Source organism: Pan paniscus, chromosome 9 (genome assembly GCF_029289425.2).
Source record: "Pan paniscus chromosome 9, NHGRI_mPanPan1-v2.0_pri, whole genome shotgun sequence".
NCBI lineage: Eukaryota > Metazoa > Chordata > Mammalia > Primates > Hominidae > Pan > Pan paniscus.
This window is the reverse complement of record NC_073258.2, coordinates 74,791,219-74,812,331: the sequence shown is the minus strand read 5'-3', so window position 1 is coordinate 74,812,331 and position 21,113 is coordinate 74,791,219. Positions and strand designations below refer to the sequence as shown.

General features: G+C 42.4%; 2 protein-coding genes across 2 annotated transcripts in view; one reads left to right on the top strand and one right to left on the bottom strand.

Moving 5' to 3' along the window:
• Window positions 1–1,489: 1,489 nt before the first annotated feature.
• Window positions 1,490–21,113, bottom strand: part of MRPL48 (mitochondrial ribosomal protein L48) — a 78,669-nt gene continuing 59,045 nt past the window's right edge. Inside the window, exons 6-8 of the mRNA XM_003814667.6 lie at window positions 6,085–6,187; window positions 2,828–2,917; window positions 1,490–1,799 (exon numbers count right to left, since the gene is read on the bottom strand). Of these exons, the coding sequence (XP_003814715.3) occupies window positions 1,725–1,799; window positions 2,828–2,917; window positions 6,085–6,187 (268 nt within the window). The 3' untranslated portion in view covers window positions 1,490–1,724. The remainder of the gene's footprint in view (window positions 1,800–2,827; window positions 2,918–6,084; window positions 6,188–21,113) is intronic.
• Window positions 14,718–21,100, top strand: LOC100973279 (protein MIX23-like). Its single transcript, XM_003814668.4, has 2 exons — window positions 14,718–15,080; window positions 15,389–21,100. The coding sequence occupies exons 1-2, from the start codon at window positions 14,850–14,852 to the stop codon at window positions 15,590–15,592; spliced, it is 435 nt and encodes a 144-aa protein (XP_003814716.2). The 5' UTR covers window positions 14,718–14,849; the 3' UTR covers window positions 15,593–21,100.

The window sequence follows — 21,113 nt, the reverse complement described above, 5'->3', positions numbered from 1 at the left end:
CACCCTGGCCAACATGGTGAAACCCCGTCTCTACTAAAAATACAAAAATTAGCCGGGCTTGGTGGCAGGCACCTGTAATCCCAGCTACTCAGGAGGCTGAGGCAGAAGAATTGCTTGAACACAGGAGGCAGAGGTTGCAGTGAGCTGAGATCGCGCCATTGCACTCCAGCCTGAGCAATAAGAGCGAAACTTCATCTCAAAAAAAAAAAAAAAAAAGCCGGGCGTGGTGGCGGGCACCTGTAGTCCCAGCTACTCGGGAGGCTGAGGCAGGAGAATTGCTTGAACCCAGGAGGCAGAGGTTGCAGTGAGCCAAGATCACACCACTGCACTCCAGCCTGGGTGACACAGTGAGACTCCATTTCAAAAAAAAAAAAGTTTAATTTTGTATGTATGAATTTCACCTCAATATACTATTTAAAAAAACACAAACAGGCAGTGGGTAGGATATGGTTTATAGGCAGTAGTTTGCTGACACCTGACCAAAATCAACTTTCAATTCTTTGCTTAAACTCAATCCAGTGAAACTTAATTAGCAGTTATGTAACATCTGCCTGAATACTATAAGTCACTCATTACCCCCACAAAGCATTTTATTTCACTTATGGGCAGAATCTGTTTCTATCTGGAGAGTCTTTTCATGTACAAAGCCAAAATGTCCCTCTCTCCAACTTCCACCCATAGAGGGTTTACTTATGTTATGATCCTCTGCTTCACTACAGGACACCATGCCAGATTGCTTTAAAGGATGAATTCACTCTAGTTGGAGAAATATGGAAGGGGAACATGCTTCTGTGCTAAAGCATCAGGCAAAGAGAAAATAGAATCTTTTTTTTTTTTAAGAGAAAGGGTCTTACTCTGTCAGCCAGGCTGGAGTGCAATGGCACAATCATAGCTCCTGCAGTCTTGAACTCCTGGGTTCAAGCAATCCTCCTGCCTCAGCCTCCTGAGTAGTGGGACTACAAGTGCATACCACCACGTCCAGCTAATTAAAATAAAAAGTTTGGCTGGGCGCAGTGGCTCACACCTGTAATCCCAGCACTTTGGGAGGCCAAGGCTGGCGGATCATGAGGTCAGGAGATCGAGACCATCTTGGCTAACATGGTAAAACCCCGCCTCTACTAAAAATACAAAAAATTAGCCAGGTGTGGTGGCGGGTGCCTGCAGTCCCAGCTACTTGGGAGGCTGAGGCAGGAGAATGGTGTGAACTCGGGAGGCAGAGCTTGCAGTGAGTCTAGATCGCGCCACTGCACTCCAGCCTGGGCAACAGAGCAAGACTCCATTTCGGAAAAAAAAAAAAAAGAATGTTTTTAGTAAAGACAGAATGTTGCCAGGCTGGTCTCAAGCTCCTGGCCTCAAGCAGTCCTCCTGCCTCGGCCTCGCAAAGTGCTGGGATTACAGGGATGCACCACGGTGCCTGGCCAGAATATAGAATCTCTTAAAGATACTCCACAGGATGGGCCAATTTCTCTCTCTCACACACACATACATATACACATCTGCAGCAGATTTTTATTAGATGGAAGATAACAAGCATTACCTCATAGGTAAGTGGTAACAAATGGCAAGTACAGCCAAGCCACAGAGGAGTGAGGACATTACTGGCTATGGGAATGGGTACTTATGAAATCTAAGGGTCGGGTCTCCTGATGAACTCTAACTACCCAGTAAGCTCTTCTCTTTGGCACTCAATATGACCACTGCTGGCATGAAAGGGTCTACAGTAGCTACTTCAACTTGGCCAACAGTTCTTCCAGTTCTGGTCGAGCTTTGAATCGTCCCTTGAAGTCTTCTTCAGTGTGCTAAGGAGAAGAAAAAGAAAATAAGCGGTAATTACTGCAGAGCTTTTAGTTACCCAGATATGCACAGCATCCAAAAAGGGCCCTTGAACCAGCTCTGTAGAGAATCATTCAGATTCAAGTAACTTTTATTATCTACTATGTAGCAGACTTATATTAGATACTGGGGATTCAAACTTGAATCAGACTTCCTCCTTGCTTTCAGTGAACTTATAGTCTGGTTAGAAAAGACAGATATATGAAGATTTAATGTCAAAATGCTATAACTATTACAATAGAAGCATTTGAGAGAGAGAATAGCAAAATTATTTACACAGGAAATAAAACAAACAGGGATTGGACTGTTTTAAGGCAGCATGACCAGCACATGCTGTCCCTGTCCCCAGATCTGTATGAAACCCAAATACCAACCAGAAGAAGCTTGACAAGGATGGACTCAGAACAAGCAGAGCTGGATGGAGCAAATGGTACCAATCTAAGATGACCTCATACATCTGTGTCATAAGAAGGATCATCTTGGCAACTGGACCCAAATACTCAGTATTTAGGCTAAGACTCCTAATGTTCTCCAAGTTTTCCATGCCTGACCAAACATTCTATTGACTAGCATTCTTTATGAAATATATTCAGTCAAGCTACAGTCAAGCCTTGAAGATCCAGGAACCTTTTCTCTAACATATATTTTCCTATTTGTGTTCTGATTTATTACACCATATACTATCTTAACCCATGTTCTTTCTTCCATGCAACTGCCTGACAGGAGAGAATTCTGGGGCCTCATAGGCTCACCACCAACATCAGGATGCTGTGCTCAAAGTCAGCACTTATAGGCCACAAAGCATCATCCCTGATGCCTCAGAAGCTGGACTAATGATCACAGTGTCATCAGAGTGTACAACTTTTCTGATTATTATTTAGGTCACATTATCCACATTTCTCTGTTCTTTCTAAAGCCAGGAAGTCCAGATGTTCTTATCCTTATTTTGAGCATATGCAGGCCAGCAGGGGCCTCTTCTCAAACCAGCACCTACCTCCTTCACTGACAGTCTGACTCCTTCAGGAAGACTGCTTTGGATTATTTCCAAGAAAATTTCTGCAAACGTAGCACTCAAACCGCTGATCTGCAAAATGAAAGAAGGTGCTCTAAGAGGTGGGAGGAGCTGAAAACGAGGTAACTGGGCAGACATGGTATGGGTTCAAATGCCAGCTCCAGTAGAGTCTGGAGAGCCCAAGTGTGGAAGATTAACACCAAAACTGGTTTCTGAGCTGGCCTCTACAGGATTTCTCCTGCCATCTGCCAAGGTGCTGAGATGGTCACTGCCAATATCTGCTCCTGTGGGCATTAGATGTCATTACTGGACCAAGAGGTTTTAAAGTCCAGGGTCTCTTTCTGTTGCCCAGGCTGGAGCGCAGTAGAACAATCATAGCTCACCGCAACCTTGAACTCCTGGGTTCAAGTGGTCCTCCCACCTCAGCCTCCGAGTAGTTGGGACTACAGGCACGTGCCACCAGTCCCGGCTAATTTTTTATTTTTATTTTTTGGTAGAAACAGGGTCTTGCTATGTTGCCCAGACTGGTCAAATTCCTGGCCTCAAGCAATCCTCCCACTTTGCCCTCCAAAAGTGCTAGGTTTACAGGCATGAACCATGGCACCCAACTCAGGCTGACTTTCTTATTTATTTATTTATTTTTGAGACGGAGTCTTGCTCTGTTGGCCCCAGGCTGGAGTGAAGTGGCGCTATGTCAGCTCACTGCAACCTCCGCCTCCCAGGTTCAAGCAATTCTCCTGCCTCAGCCTCCCAAGCAGCTGAGATAACAGGTGCCTGCCACCATGCCTGGCTAATTTTTATTTTTGTTTTGTTTTGTTTTTGAGATGGAGTTTCGCTCTTGTTGCCCAGGCTGGAGTGCAATGGCGCAATCTTGGCTCACTGCAACCTCTACCTCCCGGGTTCAAGCGATTCTCCTGCCTCAGCCTCCTGAGTAGCTGGGATTACAGGCATGCGCCACCACGCCTGGCTAATTTTGTATTTTTAGTAGAGATGGGGTTTCTTCATGTTGGTGAGGCTGGTCTCAAACTCCCAACCTCAGGTGATCCGCCCACCTCGGCCTCCCAAAATGCTGGATTACAGGTGTCAGCCACTGTGCCCAGCTAATTTTTGTATTTTTAGTAGAGCCAGGGTTTCACCATGTTGGCCAGGCTGGTCTCAAACTCCTCACCTTAAGTGATCCGCCCGCCTTGTTCTCCCAAAGTGCTGGGATTACAGGTGTGAACCACCGTGCCCGGGCACTGACTTTCTGATTCAACTCAGCTTTGCCCATATCCAGGCATACCAGGACCTGACTGGTGTCAAACGCTGTGCTAAGAACACCAAGGTGAATCAGATGTATGGTAAAAGGGCAGGCAGGGGGCTGCAAGGAACCACAAGAGAAATTCCTACCCAACTCAACCAAGGAAGATCAAAAAAACCTTCCAGGAGAGGTAGTATCTGGGTGAAATATTGAAGAAAAACAAGACTAAACTAGGAGAATTCAACAGTAATGTGGAGGATTTTGAAGGCAGAGGAAACAGCATTCAGTAAAATATAGGGGCATAACAGTGTTAGGAAATTAAAACTAGCTCCATTGGCCGGGCACAGTGGTTCATGCCTATAATCCCAGCACTTTGGGAGGCTGAGGTGGGCGGATCACCTGAGGTCAGTAGGTTGAGACCAGCCTAACCAACATGGAGAAACCCCATCTCTACTAAAAATACAAAATTAGCTGGGTATGGTGGCGCATGCCTGTAATCCCAGCTACTCAGGAGGCTGAGGCAGGAGACCCGCTTGAACACAGGAGGCAAAGGTTGCGGTGAGCCGAGATCGCACCATTGCCTTCCAGCCTGGGCAGCAAGGGTGAAACTCTGTCTCCAAAAACAAACAAACAAACAAACAAACAAAAAACAAACTAGCTCCATGTGTGGCTGGAGTAAATGGGCTGTGAAGAGGAAAAGCAGGAGGAGAATCATGAAGGCACCTGAGTACCAACCTAAAGCATTCAAACTATTCTATGGGCTTCTGGCATGTCAGATCTGTCACAGGATATATTATAAATAATTTAATCCTGATAATATTTAAAAAGCCAAAGATTGTACTTAGTTATTTTTTAAATTAGCATATTTAGACTTAAATTTAATATTCATTTTATTACCTTGCTGATATGTTCCTTCAGTGGATCAAAAAAGGGTGATGCCTATACCATGGAATATTATTTGACAATAAAAAGGAATGAAGTACCAATACAACAGAGATGAACCTTGAAAACATTACGCTAAATGAAAGAAGCCTGACATAAAAGGCCATTTAATGTACAATTCCATTTAAATGAAGAGATAAATCCATAGAGATAGAAAGTAGATTAGTGGCTGCAAGGGGTTAGGGCGACCAAGAAAGAGGAGTGACTACTAATGAGTACACGGTTTCTTTTAGGGTGAGGAAAATGTTCTAAAATTGATTGTGGGGATGGTTGCATAACTCTTTGGCTATACTAAAAACCGTTTTTATTGTATGCTTCAAATTGGTAAATTGTATGATATGTCCATTATATATCAATTAATGCTCTTATTCAAAGGGGGATGATGTTAAAGCTGGGAAGCTGTGAATTTTTTCTACCTCTGGGTACTCTCATGGTGGTGTGGTTGGCACCCATCATTATCTGCAGGAAGAAAAGAGGACAACTGCTAGAGATCAAAGGAAGGCAGCCACTGAGGGGTTTCAAGCGGGAAAATGACATGATCACTTGTTATGGGGGTAAAGTGAAGTGGATGAATCTGAAAGATTTTTAGGAGGTAGAAGCTATAGAATTTGGTGAATGAATGGATATCAGAGGACAAAGAAGGGTGACACATTAGGCTCAAAGGTGGGGAGGATTACAGAAAAAGAGGAAAATCAGTCCCTCTACAACTAATTTTGCATAAACAGAGTACAGGGAGGACTCCTGTGGAACATCCAAGTCGAGAAGGCCAGTAGACAACTGGGTATCAAGTTTCAAGCCTCAGCCAACAGATCAGGACTAGAGATATATACATCTGGGGGTTATCAGTATTAAATGATGATCACTGAGGCCTAAGGAATGAATGAGACTGCATAGGGGGAAGGTATTATAAAAGGAGAGATGGAGGCATCAAGAACTGAACCTGGAGAACACCATTATTCAAGAAAGAAAAGAAAAGAGCATAATAGAAAGTGAAAAAGTGGACAGAGAAAAGAACCAGGAGAAGCAAATACATTTTTTATTCTCCTGGAGTGCCTACCTGAACCACTCGCTCATGGGTGGTAAGCACTGAGTCCAGGAACATTTTGCTGCCTTGGTCCTGCAACTGCAACACTTCTATGGTTTTGGTTGGCATCGCATAACTGTGGGAAGGAAGAGTCAGCTATAGTGAGTGTTCACTGAAGCCAGCAGCCACTTCAATCATAGCAGTCCATGAGTATAGCCACTATGGCATGCAATAGTTCCCGGAATGTAGGGGATGCTTATCTGCAACCAGGAGCAAAGTAACTAGATCCCTCTTACCTGCTTCAAAACTCCCTAAGCAAATACACCATGTTTAATGCAGTTCTGCATCTCTAATCATACTTAATACTCCGAAAAAAAATACAATACTCCGAATAAAACCTGGTGATTAATAATAAATAATTTGTTGCTACTGAAGAATGGCCCATTCTAAAAGAATCAAGTGACCAGATGTGGTGGCGCACACCTGTAATCCCAGCAATTTGGGAGGCCAGGGCAGCTGGATGGCTTGAGCTCAGGAATTCAAGACCAGCCTGGGCAACACAGTAAGACCCTGTCTCTACAAATATGCAAAAATTAGCTAGGTATGGTGGCACACACCTGTAGTCCCAGCTACTCAGGAGGCTGAGGTGGGCAGATTGTTTGAACACAGGAGGTCAAGGATGCAGTGAGCCAAGATTGCGCCACTGCACTCCAGCCTGGGCAACAGAGGAAGACCTTGTCTCAAAAAAAAAAAAAAAAAGAAAGAAAAGAGAAAGAAAAAAGAATCAAGCTCATCACTAGGTATGCTTTGGAGGCTAACCTTGGGTATTTAATCTGTTCTGGAGAAATAAGGCATGAAAATTAATTGTTCTAGAACAGGATTTCTCAACCTCAGTGCTACTGACATTTTAGACCAGATAATTCTTTGTTGTAGGGGCTGACCTACACATCCATATACATCCCCTACCCACTGGGTATCTGTAGTATACCCCAAGTGGTCACAGTCAAAACTACCTCCAGACATTGTTAATTTCCCCCTGAGGGGCAACTTCTCCCAGATTATAGAGTTTATGCTTACTAAAATCAGCTTCAGCAAGTCTACGTGTTGCAGTGAAAATAACACGGAACATGCAGTCAAGTGTTGGTCCTGCTACTTATTAGCAATATTTACTTAGGTAAGTCATTCCCCCTCTGGGCCTCAGTTTCTTCATGTATAAACAAGATAACCATCTAGGCCTATTATCAACAGAGAATTGTGAAGACTGGTGTATTAATAAGACCGGACTAATGGCTACATGGAAATATGGTAGTAGTGTTGTGTTCATCTTATCAAAAAGTTCATCAAACTGAAGATAAATGAAATAAGATTCCTAAATTTTCATGTGTCACAAAATCATCACTTAATAGCAAGGGGCATGGCCCTCTATAGGTGGACCTCTACAAAAGAAGTTTAGTGTAATAGGCCAGGCGCGGTGGCTCACGCCTGTAATCTCAGCACTTTGGGAGGCCGATGCGGGTGGATCACAAGATCAGGAGTTTAGAAGTAATGGAAAATGGACTAGAGACATGACAGTCAGTCCTGGAGTTAAATATTGGCTCTGCCAATTATTACCTATTTGAATTTGGGAATTCAGGTTTCTGAGTCTCCATTTCTTCTGCTATAAATTGAAAATAATAATACCTAATTCATAGAGTTGTTGTAATGATTAAATGAGATTACATAAGTAATTGCCTGGCATAAGGTCAGTAAATGCAAGATATTGCAAATTCTTTCAGGTAGTCTTTCTAAATAACATCCCTCCTGCTTTTCAGCATTATCTCTGATCTCCTCTTCTCCTGATTCAAATACAGTAATAACTTTCCAACATAAAAAAATGGGGATACAATCATAGACTTCTTATGGATGTTCAAGTGAAATAATTGTGTTTCAGAAAAATAAAAACACCCTAAAATACTATTTTTCTTTTTTGGCATTCTGCAGATAGGACTGACTAAAGTGGGAATTGTCCATTCCTGCCACTAATAATGGGTTTTATTCTTTAACACTTACTTCAGCAAGATTTCATTAATTTGTTTACTCATTCACTCAACAAATATTTACTAACAGCCTGCTCTGTTCTAGGCACCCTGATGGGCAATAAGAAGTCTATGCATGCGGTGGCTCAAGCTTGTAATCCCAGCCCTTTGGGAGGTTGAGGCAGGTGGATCACCTGAGGTCAGGAGTTCAAGACCAGCCTGACCGACACGGTGAAACTCTGTCTCTACTAAAAATACAAAAATTAGCTGGGTGTGGTGGCAGCTGCCTGTAATCCCAGCTACGCAGGAGGCTGAGGCAGGAGAACCACTTGAACCTGGGAGGTGGAGGTTGCAGTGAGCCGAGATCATGCCACTGTACTCCAGCCTGGGCGACAGAGCAAGACTCTGTCTCAAAAAAAAAAAAAAAAGTCTATGCGGCCAGGCGTGGTGGCTCCCACCTATAATGTGAGCACTTTGGGAAGCCAAGACAGGAGGATTGCTTAAGCCCAGGAGTTCAAGACTAGCCTGGGCAACCTACTGAGACCCTGTCTCTATTTAGAAAAAAAAAAAGGAAGAAAAAAGTCAGTCGGGCGCAGTGGCTCACGCCTGTAATCCCAGCACTTTGGGAGGCCAAGGCAGCTGGATCACCTGAGGTCAGGAGTTCGAGACCAGCCTGGCTAACATGGTGAAAACCTGTCTCTACTAAAAATACAAAAAATTAGCTGGGTGTGGTGGTGAGCGCCTGTAGTCCCTACTACTCGGGAGGCTGAGGCAGAAGAATCACTTGAACCTAGGAGGTGGAGGTTGCAATGAGCCAAGATCATGCTACCTCACTCCAGCCTGGGCGACAGAGCAAGGCTCAGTCTCAAAAAAAAAAAAGGTCTATGCTTTCAAGGAGCTCACTGTGAGTGTTTTAAAGAGATAAGTAAGTATATAAACATTGTACTACAGTAAGACAAAGGCAATAATAGGTATGTGCCGAATACTACAGGGACAAGAAGGGGCGGAAAGCGGGGCTCAGGGAAAGCCTCACAGGAGGTAGTGATTTATCAAGATGTAGAACAGGCCTTTAAGTATGTAAAAGTACATATGGGTTTTTTAATTTTTTTATTTTTTATTTTTTGTCTACACTATTTTGTACCTTCCAAATTTTCTGCAATAAACATTGCTTTGATGATCAGACAGTAAAATGGAAGGAAATAAATGAAAGAACTTAATTTCACGAGTCAATCTAACATGACAAAATAATGCTATTTAGGGGAAGTATTGCCAAGAAAGGGACAAAAGGAAGTCTGCTAGGGTGCTGGGGAGCTTCACTTTATACAAGTTATATCTCAATTTTTAAAAATGTAAGTAGATTTTTTAAAAACAGAAGAGCAGCCTCATAGTGAGTGATGCTGAGTGATGCTTTTACTCTTAGCAGAGCACAGGGGCTGGTTCAACTTCAGGCTTGGAAGCTTCTCCCAGATGAGTGAGATTTCCATCTCCTCAGGCAGCTGCTCAGCAAAGGATGCAGGCAAATTAAGGGACCCACATGAGAGGCCTCTTCTTCGCCTCTCCTTCTGGGTGAGTTGTAGCTGCAGCAGTGCAAACCACTTAGAGAACAAAAGCTGGCATCCTGCTGTCTAGCCCAATTCCATCTCAAGGTCATGGCAATCATCCCTACCCACCCTCCCCCAAGGAAAAATGGATTAAGATGAAATGAAAATCAGAAGAAAAGAATTTCAACTCTGAAAGGCTGGGTAGTGAGATTGCCTAACAATACCACAGTCTGAAAACCTCAATCAATGCAGAGAATTGAGTTGCTAAAAACAAACAGCTCTTTATGCTCTGAGCTGTTTGGAGCAAAGAGCCAGCAAAGAGGCAAAAAGCAGCACATCATTCATCCTGCTGTTCTAGGAATCATGTCCGCCATGCCTGTTAGAATTCAATCCAAATCAACAAGTCTGTATTCAGTGCCTACTGTGTGTCAGGTACTTGGCAAGATCTTAGGGTTAGGCCACTAATGAAGACAGAAATAGTCCTTGCCTTACAAAGCTTAGAGTCTAATAGAAAAGACCAATAATAGTCAAGTAATTACAAGAGCAAGAAGTGCATGTTATGAAAGAGCAGTTAAACACCTTTTACTTCTTCTAAATATATAACATAAAGATCTAACTTAATGAGGTTTCCTGAAGAAGTAACATTCAAGATGACATGTAAGAAAACAAACAAAAATAAATAAATAAAGAGGCCAGGCACGGTGGCTCACGCCTGTAATCCCAGCACTTTGGGAGGCCGAGGCGGGTGGATCACGAGGTCAGGAGCTCAAGACCAACCTGGCCAAGATGGCGAAACCCCGTCTCCACTAAAAATACAAAAATTAGCTGGGTGTGGTGGCAGGCACCTGTAATCCCAGCTACTCGGGAGGCTGAGGCAGGAGAATTGCTTGAATCCGGGCAGCAGAGGTTGCAGTGAGCCGAGATCGCACCACTGCACTCCAGCCTGGGCGACGGAGTGAGACTCCATCTCAAAATAAAAAAGATGGCATCTAAGAAAAAAGTAGAAGCTAGTTAGATGAAGAGAGGAAGAGCATATGCAAAGGTCCTGAGGTGGAAAGGGACAAAAACAAAGCCAGTGTAACTAGACGTAGAGGGAGGTGGGTAGGGAAGTGTGAAGAGAGGCAAGGCAGGCCCTGGAGCACCTAGGAAGCTACATGAGAAACTTTTATTGTGATCCTACGGGAGTGGGAAGCCATCAAAGCATTTCAAGCAGAAGAGTGACATAATCATATTTCCATCTAGAAAGATCACCATAAATGCTGTGTGGAGAACCGGTTAGAAGAATAGAGAATTAGGAAAAAAAGTAGGTTTAACTCCAGAACTTGCCACTTATTAGGTGTAGGAATAGGGCAAGCTTCTATAATAATAATAATAGTAATAATAATAGCAGCCAACAGTTGCTGGACATAGTTCTATGTACATTATATATAATAGCTCCCTTAATTTTCACTGTAGCCTTTTAAGGTAGGTGCTTTTAGTAACCCCATTTTACAGTTGAGGAAACCAAGACACAAAGAGGTTGAGCAAACTGCCCCAATGTCATACAGTAAGAATGCAGTGGAGCAAGAAAACTCAGGCAGTTTGGCTCCAGCATTGATATGTTGATCTACTAATACACAAAAAAATGTACTTAGCTTGTTCAGAGTGCCTCAATGATAGTAGGTGCTCAACAAATGTAACTGCCTTCCTGCTTTCACTCAAATGCAGCCAGGGCATTACAGCTGAGTTTTTTAAAGAAAGTGTTTTGGTTGGTTGGTTGTTTTTGGACTAGATAGTCTTTTAATCTATAATCCAGGAGTATACAACCATGCAGCACTGACCACTTAGCCAGATGTAAAATAAACTAGCTTCTTACCACAACTACCCTATAAACATTGCAACTAGGCCAGGCACGGTGGCTCATACCTGTAATCCTAGCACTTTGGGAGGCCAAGGCGGGCGGATCACTTGAGGTCAGGAGCTTGAGACCAGTCTGGCCAACATAGTGAAACCCCATCTGTACTAAAAATACAAAAATTAGCCAGGTGTGGTGGTGGCGGGTGCCTGTAGTCCCAGCTACTCAGGAAGCTGAGGCTTGAGAATCCCTTGAATCCAGGAGTCAGAGGTTGCAGTGAGCCGAGATCGTGCCACGGCACTCCAGCCTGGGTGACAGAGCAAGACTGACTCAAACAAACAAACAAAACATTGAAACTATTCCTTCTAAAATGACCCTAATCTTATGTGAACACACCAACTGTGGGGGAACCAGAAACTTAGCTATGTGGCAAAAAGTAAAAGCCAAAGGGAAAACAGCAATTCCTTGGTTAGTTGATGAAAAGCAGGAAATTCAGTGCCCTTCACTATAAAAGCAGCATCTGTAAGAGTCCTAAAAATTTCAAACACTATTCCAAGGAACTGACTGACCCACTGTAGGTATGATAGTAACATTCCGTGATTGACATTTAATGTTCTTTGCCATCAACCTTTAAGAAGCTATCTCAGCTGAGCGCGGTGGCTCACGCCTGTAATCCCAGCACTTTGGGAGGCTGAGGTGGGCGGATCACGAGGTCAGGAGATCGAGACCATCTTGGCTAACACGGTGAAACCCCCTCCCTACTAAAAGTACAAAAAATTAGCCAGGCGTGGTGGCGGGGGCCTGTAGTCCCAGCTGCTCGGGAGGCTGAGGCAGGAGAATGGCGTCAACCCGGGAGGCGGAGCTTGCAGTGAGCCGAGATCGCGCCACTGCACTCTAGCCTGGGCGACAGAGCGAGACTCCATCTCAAAAAAAAAAAAAAAAAAAGAAGCTATCTCTAATTCCCGCCAGCTGAAAAAAAAATTCTTAATTATTACAACAGTAACATTAGTAACAGAATGTTTACAATGTGCCAGTGTCTGTGCTAAGTGCTGTCATGTACCATCTTGTTTCATTTTCAGAGCTCAAAGAAACAGAAAAAATTATCATCCTCATTATATAGATGAGGAAACTGAGGCTCAGAATTTCCCAAGGTCATATTGCTAATAACTGATAGAACTAGAATATGAATGCCAACAATTTGATTCCAGAGCTTGTACTCTTTTTTTTAATGTTTAATTTTTGTGGGTCCATAGCAGGTATATATATTTATAGGGTATATGGGATATTTTGATACAGGCATACAATGCATAAGAATCACATCAGAGTAAATGGGATATCCATCATCTCAAGCATTTATCCTTTGTGCTACAAACAATCCAACTATACTCTTTTAGTTATTTGTAAATGTACAATTAAATTATCAACTATAGTCACCCTGTTGTGCTATCAAATATTAGATCTTATTCAATCTTTCTATTTTTTGATACCCATTAACCATCCCCACTTCTCCCCCAGCCCCCACTGCCCTTCCCAGCCTCTGGTAACCATCATACTACTCTCTATCTCTGAGTTCAATTGTTTTTAATTTTAGCACCCACAAATAAATGACAACATGCAATGTTTGTCTTTTTTGTGCCTGGCTTATTTCACTTAACATAATAACCTCCAGTTCCATCTATGTTGTTGCAAATGACAGGATCTCATTCATTTTTATGGGTGAATACTACTCTATTGTATACATGTACATTTTCTTTATCCATTCACCTGTTGACAGACACTCCAGTTGCTTCCAAATCTTGGCTATTGTGAATAGTGCTGCAATAAATACGGGAGTGCAGATATCTTTTCGATATACTGATTTTCTTTCTTTGGAGTTTATACCTAGCAGTGAGACTGCTAGATCATATGGTAGCTCAATTTTTAGTTTTTTGAGGAACTTCCAAACTGTTCTCCATAATGGTTGTACTAATTTTCAATCCCATCAACAGTGTATTCCTTTTTCTCCACATCCTCGTCAACATTTGTTATTGCCTGTCTTTTGGATAAAAGCCATAATGAGATGATATCTCACTGTAGTTTTGATTTGCATTTCTCTGACAATCAGTGATGTTGAGCACTTTTTCATAGGCCTGTTTGCCATCTGTACATCTTTTAAGAAACATCTATTCAGATCTTTTGTCCATTTTTAAATTAGATTATTAGATTTTTTTTTTTTTTTTTTTGCTATAGAGTTGTTTGAGCTCCTTATATATTCTGGTTATTAATCCCTTGTCAGCTAGATAGCTTGCAAATATTTTCTCCCATTCTGTGGGCAGAGCTTGTACTCTTAACCACATATTATTTCAAGTGTAGTCCATAGACAAGCTGCCAGTGAACAGCCTAATTGTCACTGGTCCATGACAGACAAGAAATGTGCAACCAGTCACTAAACAAACTGCTTGATTCAGCCAAGTTTTTCTTAATATCAAGACTCTCCTAATGAAGGAAACCAAGTATTAATGTACATTTTGGCATAAGTTCCTGACATCTTCTCGGAATGGTACTTTGAGAAGCACTACTCTAAATTACTATGTTACTCTGCCTCTTTGAGCTGTAATTGCAGTTTATCTTTCACATTATGTTATAATTATGTTTCTCGGTATGTATGTACATGCATGTATGTGTGCATTCACTGTGTGTGTGTGTGTGTGTGTGTGTATGTTCCCTGAAACTAGGAGGTTCCCCTTAATATCTCCCAGAATGTCTAATGCAGTGCTCACCACATAGCAAGAAGAGGCTCAATCAATAGTTTTTGAATTAATTCATTAAAAGGACTTTCATTAATTTAGCAACTGTATACCACACAACTGGATTGTATAGTGATATTTAAGAACCTGTCATTCTTTCAATCATGACTGAATGTCTCCCATATGGCAGGCCTTGTAGTGGGTGCTAAAGAAACAAAGAACACAGTCCCCATCCAGAAGGAATGCACTGTCAGAGGGAAAAGGAACTGCCACATGAATAGATCATTCGAGCCCAGAGCACTAAGTGACACGAGGTATGTGTCAAGTGCTGAAAGAGGAACCAACTCTCTGGGGCATCAGAAAGAGATAAAGCACATTTTTAGAATTGAAGTACTGTCAGCTATGAGAGCTAAAGTCACAGCTTATTATCAAATCTCCTAAAGAACATCTTTTAGCACAGTTGCACTCTAATGTATAAAGGTTTAAAAGTTCAAATTTGGCTGAAGGACTTAAAATAAGACCCTATGTAACTGAAAATACTTGTCAGGCAGAACTGGGTTTAAATCCAGGCAAGTTACTGGTTCTGTGCTTTCAGCCTTTCTAAGCCTTGATTTCCACATCTGTTAAATGGGAATATACTAATATCTAATGAGTAAGAAAGTATAATTTTTGTTTGTCCAATATGGCGGCACCCAGTGGCAGTGTGAACTGGGAGGAGTTTGCCCAGTTCCAGGAATTACTCAAAGTGATAAGGACAAGTGATGACAGAATAGTATATAAATTAAACACTAAGGTTCTAACAGCTTCCTTTGTAGGGAAAATTGATGCCAGCCAAACCTGTAAACAAATTTATGGGTCTTTGATGGCAGCTCTTGCCAGTAGGAACAGAGTCATAAAAAATTGTATAGCCCAGGCCGGGCGCGGTGGCTCACGCCTGTAATCCCAGCACTTTGGGAGGCCAAGGAGGGCGGATCACGAGGTCAGGAGATCGAGACCATCCTGGCTAACATGGTGAAATCCCGTCTCTACCAAAAATACAAAAAATTAGCCAGGCGTTGTGGCAGGCGCCTGTAGTCCCAGCTACTCAGGAGGCTGAGGCAGGAGAATGGAGTGAACCTGGGAGGCAGAGGTTGCAGTGAGTCGAGATCGCGCCGCTGCATTCCAGCCTGGGCGACAGAGCGAGACTCTGTTTCAAAAAAAAAAAAAAATTGTATAGCCCAGACCTCAGAAGTAGTAAAAAACCTCCAAGAAGAGAGAGAAAATAATTTGGACAACTTAATGTTATTAAAGCAACTCAGAAAAGAACAGACAAAGTTGAAATGGATGCAGTCAGAACTGAATGTTGAAGAAATAGTAAAAGACAAAGGCTGGAAGGTGTTTAATAAACGGTGTCAAATTCACTTCAAGCCTCCAAAGAATGAATAAAGAAAGAGAGATTTTTTTTTTTTAAAGGACTGGGTCATCTCATAAGAGGTAACTATGACAGATATCAAGAGGGCAGGCTTCCTAGGATGATCTGTGAGCCAACAACAGTCCAAGACCTTTTGTTGATTTCAGCCCCACTTAGCCAAGACCTCAAGTATAAATAATTCTGATAATTATGGAGTAATCAACTGCTATTTTATATTGATTCTGTAAAAAAAAAAAATTTTTGTTATTAAAATAATTTTCTGACTCAGTGTAAAAAAAAAAAAGCAAGTGTAATTTTTGCCATATCCACATACTATATCATGTACTACCTTGCCACAGTGACAGATTACCTAAGCTACATTTTTGTTGTTGCTGTTTTTAAGACAGGCTCTCTACTTTGTTGCCCAGGCTGGAGTGCAGTGGCACGATCTCAGTTCACTGCAACCTCTGCCTCCCGGGCTTAAACAATATTCCTGCCTCAGCCTCCCAAGTGGCAGGGACTACAGGTGCACGCCACCAAGCCAGGCTAGTTTTTGTATTTTTTATGTAGGGACAGGATTTCACCACGTTGCCCAGGCTGGTCTCAAACTCCTGAGTTCAAGCAGTCCATGCTCCTCAGCCTCCCAAAGTACTGGGATTACAGGTGTAAGCCACTGTGCCCAAGCCTTGATTTCTTATAAAATCAAACATATACTTCACTTACTATTTGACTCAACAATCATACTCCTAGAGAAATGAAGACGTGTGTTCTCACAAAAACCTGTACATATTTATAGTGGTTTTATTCATAATTGCCAAAAACTGGAAACAACACAAATGTCCTTCAATCAGAAAAGGAATAAACTGTGGTACATCCTTTCAATGAAATGCTATTCAGCAACAACAACAAAAAACCAAACTACTTGCAGGCAACAACATAGATGAATCTCAAATACAGTATGCTAAGCAAAAGAAGAATCGAAAAGAAAAATACTATATGATTTTATTTGTATGGAATTCTGAAAAAGGCAAAACTATAAGGACAGAACATAGATAAAAAGTTGCCACGGGGCGCAGTGGCTCACACTCGTAATCCCAGCACTTTGGGAGGCCAAGGCAGGCAGATCACCTGAGATCAGGAGTCTGAGACCAGCCTGACCAACATGGCAAAACCCCATGTCTGCTAAAAATACAAACATAAGCCAGGTGTGGTGGGGAACATCTGTAATCTCAGCTACTTGGGAGGCTGAAGCAGGAGAATCGCTTGAACCTGGGAGGCAGAGGTTGCAGTGAGCCGAGATTGCGCCACTGCTCTCCAGCTCAGGCGACAGAGCAAGACTCCGTCTCAACAAAAACAAAAAACAAAAAGAATTAAAAAGGGGCTGGGTGCAGTGGCTCATGCCTGTAATCCTAGCACTTGGAAAGGCCGAGGCAGGCAGATTGCCTGACCTCAGGAGTCCGAGACCAGCCTGGGCAACATGGCAAACCCCATCTCTACTAAAAATACAAAAAATTAGCCAGGCATGGTGGCACACACCTGTAGTCCCAGCTATTCCAGGGAGGCTGAGGCAGGAGAATCACTTGAAACCAGGAGATGGAGGTAGCAGTGAGCCGAGATCACGCCACTTCACTCCAGCCTGGGTGACAGAGCAAGACTCTGTCTCCAAAATTAAAAAAAAAAAAATTACAAAGGGAAGAAATTTCTACCCATGGGATTTAATGTTATTTAAGGAAAACCAGAGGGCATCCTATACTGTGTGAAATACTGAGATAAGATATGCAAAGAGCCCAGACTGGAGCAGGTAGGTAGGGAGTAAATGTTACTTCCCTCTCCTACAGTTTTCCAACAAATCCAAAAAATGCATAAAAGCAGAGCAGATAAAGAATATCTAAATACTGTAAATGGAGAGAGAAACTGTGTTAATGAATCAGAAGACTCAATATAAACAATTAAGATTTCAATTATTCCCAAATTGATCTACAGATTCAACACAATCCTAAAAAAAAAAAAAAATCCCATCGGACTCTTTTCTGTAGAATCAACAAGCTAATTCTAAAAATTTTTATGGAAAACCAAAGGACCTAGAATAGCCAAAATAATTTTGAAAAAGAAGAACAAAGTTAGAGTTTGTAATCAAACTACACTAATCAAGACAGTAGGTACAGGTGTAAGCATATATGTAACAGAATAGAGCAGAGAAATAGACCCACATATACATGGTCAACTGGCTGTCAAAAAAGGTGCTAAGATAATTCAGTGGAGAAAGAAAATCTTTCCAACAAATGGTGCTGGAAACAACTGAATATTCATATGCCAAAAAAAAAAAACTTTGACCCATTATATACAAAAATAATTCAAAATGGATCACAGACCTAAATATAATACTTAAAACTATAGAACTTCTAGGAGAAAACATAGGAAAATGTTTTTTTGCAACTGGGTCAGGCAAAGATTTCTTAGATATAAAAGAAAAAGCAGAAACCATAAGAGAAAAAGATTGATAAACTGAACTTCATTAAGCTTAACTTCTGCTCTTCAAAAGACATACTGTTAAGAGGACAACAAGATAAGTCATAGACAGGAAGAAAATATTTGCAAAACACATATCTGCAAAGGAACTGGTGGCCAGGTGCAGTGACTCACAACTGTAATCCCAGCACTTTGGGAGGTCACGGTGGGTGGATCATTTGTGGTCAGGAGTTCGAGACTGGCCTGGCCAACATGGTGAAACCCCATCTCTATTAAAAATACAAAAATTAGGCCAGGCCCGGTGGCTCACACCTGTAATCCCAGCACTTTGGGAGGCCGAAGCGGGCAGATCACGAGGTCAGGAGATTGAGACCATCCTGGCTAACACAGTGAAACCCCGTCTCTACTAAAAATACAAAAACAAAATTAGCTGGGCATGGTGGCGGGCGCCTGTAGTCCCAGCTACTCGGGAGGCTGAAGAAGGAGAATGGCGTGAACCCGAGAGGCAGAGTTTGCAGTGAGCTGAGATTGTGCCACTGCACTCCAGCCTGGGTGACAGAGCAAGACTCTGTCTCAAAAAAAAAAAGGAACTGCTATCTAAAAATAGATGAACAATTTTGAAAACCCAATAAGAAAACAAGCCATTTTTTTAAATGGACAAAAGATTTAAACAGACATATCATGAGGGAAGATACACAGATGACAAATAAGCACATGAAAAGATGCTCAACATCATTATTTATTAGTGAAGTGCAAATTAACACCACTATGAGATACCACTATAAACCTATTAATAGCTTTTTAAAAATTGATGATACCAACTGCTGACCAGGATGAAGAGTTGCCGGAAGTCTCATACATTGCTGGTGGGAATAAAAAATGGTGCAGCCATTTTGGAAAACAATTTGGCAATTTCTTATAAAGTTAAACATAAACTTACTATACAATCCAGAAATTGGAGGCGAGATTGGAGGTTGGAGGGAGGCAGAGGTTGCAGTTAGCCAAGACTGTGCCACTGCACTCCAGCCTGGGCAACAGAGTGAGACAAAAAAAAAAAAAAGAAAAAAAGAAAGGAAGCCTGGGCAACAAAGTGAGGCCCCATCTCTACAAAAAATTTTAAAATTAGCCAGGCATTCAGAGGACTAGGTCATATCAGGAAAATAAAAAATCAGCTTGGCGAGTTGGTGTTTGCCTGTAGTCCCAGCTATTTGGGAGAGAGAGGAGGATCGCTTGAGCCTAGGAGGTTGAGGCTGCAATAAGCAATGATTGCACCACTGCATACCAGCCTGGGTGGGAGAGAGAGACCATGACTGCATACCAGGCTGGGTGGGAGAGAGAGACCATGACTGCATACCAGGCTGGGTGGGAGAGAGAGACCATGTCTCTAAAAGAAAAAAAGAAAAAGAAAAGAGGTGGGCACCGTGGTTCACTCCTGTAATCCCAGCACTTTGGGAGGCTGAGGCAGGCGATCACTTGAGGTCAGGAGTTCGAGACCAGCCTGGCCAACGTGGTTGGTGAAACCCCATCTCTATTAAAAATACAAAAATTAGCCAGGTGCAGTGGTGCGCACCTGTAATCCCAGCTACTTGGGAGGCTGAGGCAGAAGAATCACTTGAGGCAGGAGTTAGAGACCAGCCTGGCCAACATGGTGAAACCCATGAGGTGGAGGTTGCAGGGAGCTAAGATTGCACCACTGCACTCCAGCCTGGGTGACAGAGTGAGACTCTGTCTCAAAAAACAAAAAAAGAAAAAGAAAGGAAATTCTGACATATGCTACCACATGGATGACCTTTGAGGATATTATGATAAGTGAAAGAAGCCAGTCACAAAAAGACAAATACTATATGATTCCACTTACATGAGGCAGAATAGTCAAAGTCAGAGACAGAAAGTAGAAGGGTAGTTACCAGGAGCTTAGGGGAGGAAGGAATGGGCAGTTATTGTTTAATGGGTACAGTTTCAGTGTTTGCTTTTTTTAATCTTTTTTTTTTTTTTTTTTTTTGAGACAGAGTCTTGCTCTGTTGCCCACGCTGGAGTGCAGTGGCACAGTCTCAGCTCACTGCAACCTCCACCTCCTGGATTCAAGCGATTCTCCTGCCTCAGCCTCGCAAGTAGCTGGGACTACAGGTGCGCACCACTGCACCCAGCTAATTTTTGTATTTTTAGTGGAGACAGGGTTTTGCCATGTTAGCCAAACTAGTCTCGAACTCCTGACCTCTGGTGATCTACCCGCCTTAGCCTGCCAAAGTGCTGGGATTACAGGCATGAGCTACCGCGCCTGGCTTGTTTTTTTAAATTTTGAGACAGCGTCTCACTCCGTCACTCAGGCTGAAGTGCAGTGGCAAGAACACAGCTCACTGCAGTCTCCACCTCCTGGACTCAAGCTATCCTCCCGCCTAACCCTCCCGAGTAGGTGGGACTACAGGCACATGCCATCATGCCCAGCTAATTTTGTTATTTGTAGAGACGAGGTCTCGCTATGTTGCCCAGGCAGGTCTCAAACTCCTGGGATCAAGTGATCCTCCCACCTTAGCCTCCCAAAGTGCTGGGATTACAGGTGTGAGCCACTGCGCCCAGCTAGAGTTTCATTTTTATAAGATGAAAAGCATGATGGAGATGGATGGTGGTGATGCTTGTATAACATTATGAATGCATTTGATATCACTAAACTGTACAGTTAAAAATAGTTAAGCTGGTAACTTATGTGTATTTTACCACTAAAAAAAAAACTTGCAAAAACATGAAAGAATGTCAGACACATTATACTAAGTGAAAGAGGCCAGCCACAAACAGCTACATACTGTGTGATTTCATTTATATGATATTCTGGAGAAGTTAAAACCATAGGGCCAGAAAATTGGTCTGTGGTTGCCAGGGACTTGAGTGGGGAAGAGGGAGAAGACTGACTACACCAGGGCACCAAAGAACTTTTCAGGTTAATAGAACTAGTCTATATTTTTATTGTAGTACGTTATATAACTAAAAAGAGTTAATTTTACTACATGTAAACTGTATCTCAAAAGCCTAGTTTAACAAAAAAACAGAGCATTCTACCCACACCAAGAACATCCCATACAAAAGCATCCT

Bases quoted from the DNA above. Each gene is read 5' to 3' on its own strand.
- LOC100973279 (XM_003814668.4), top strand. From the start codon at position 14,850: ATGGCGGCACCCAGTGGCAGTGTGAACTGGGAGGAGTTTGCCCAGTTC. The intron at 15,081-15,388 runs GCCGGGCGCGGT...TGTATAGCCCAG, and splicing joins TAAAAAATTGTATAGCCCAG to ACCTCAGAAGTAGTAAAAAA.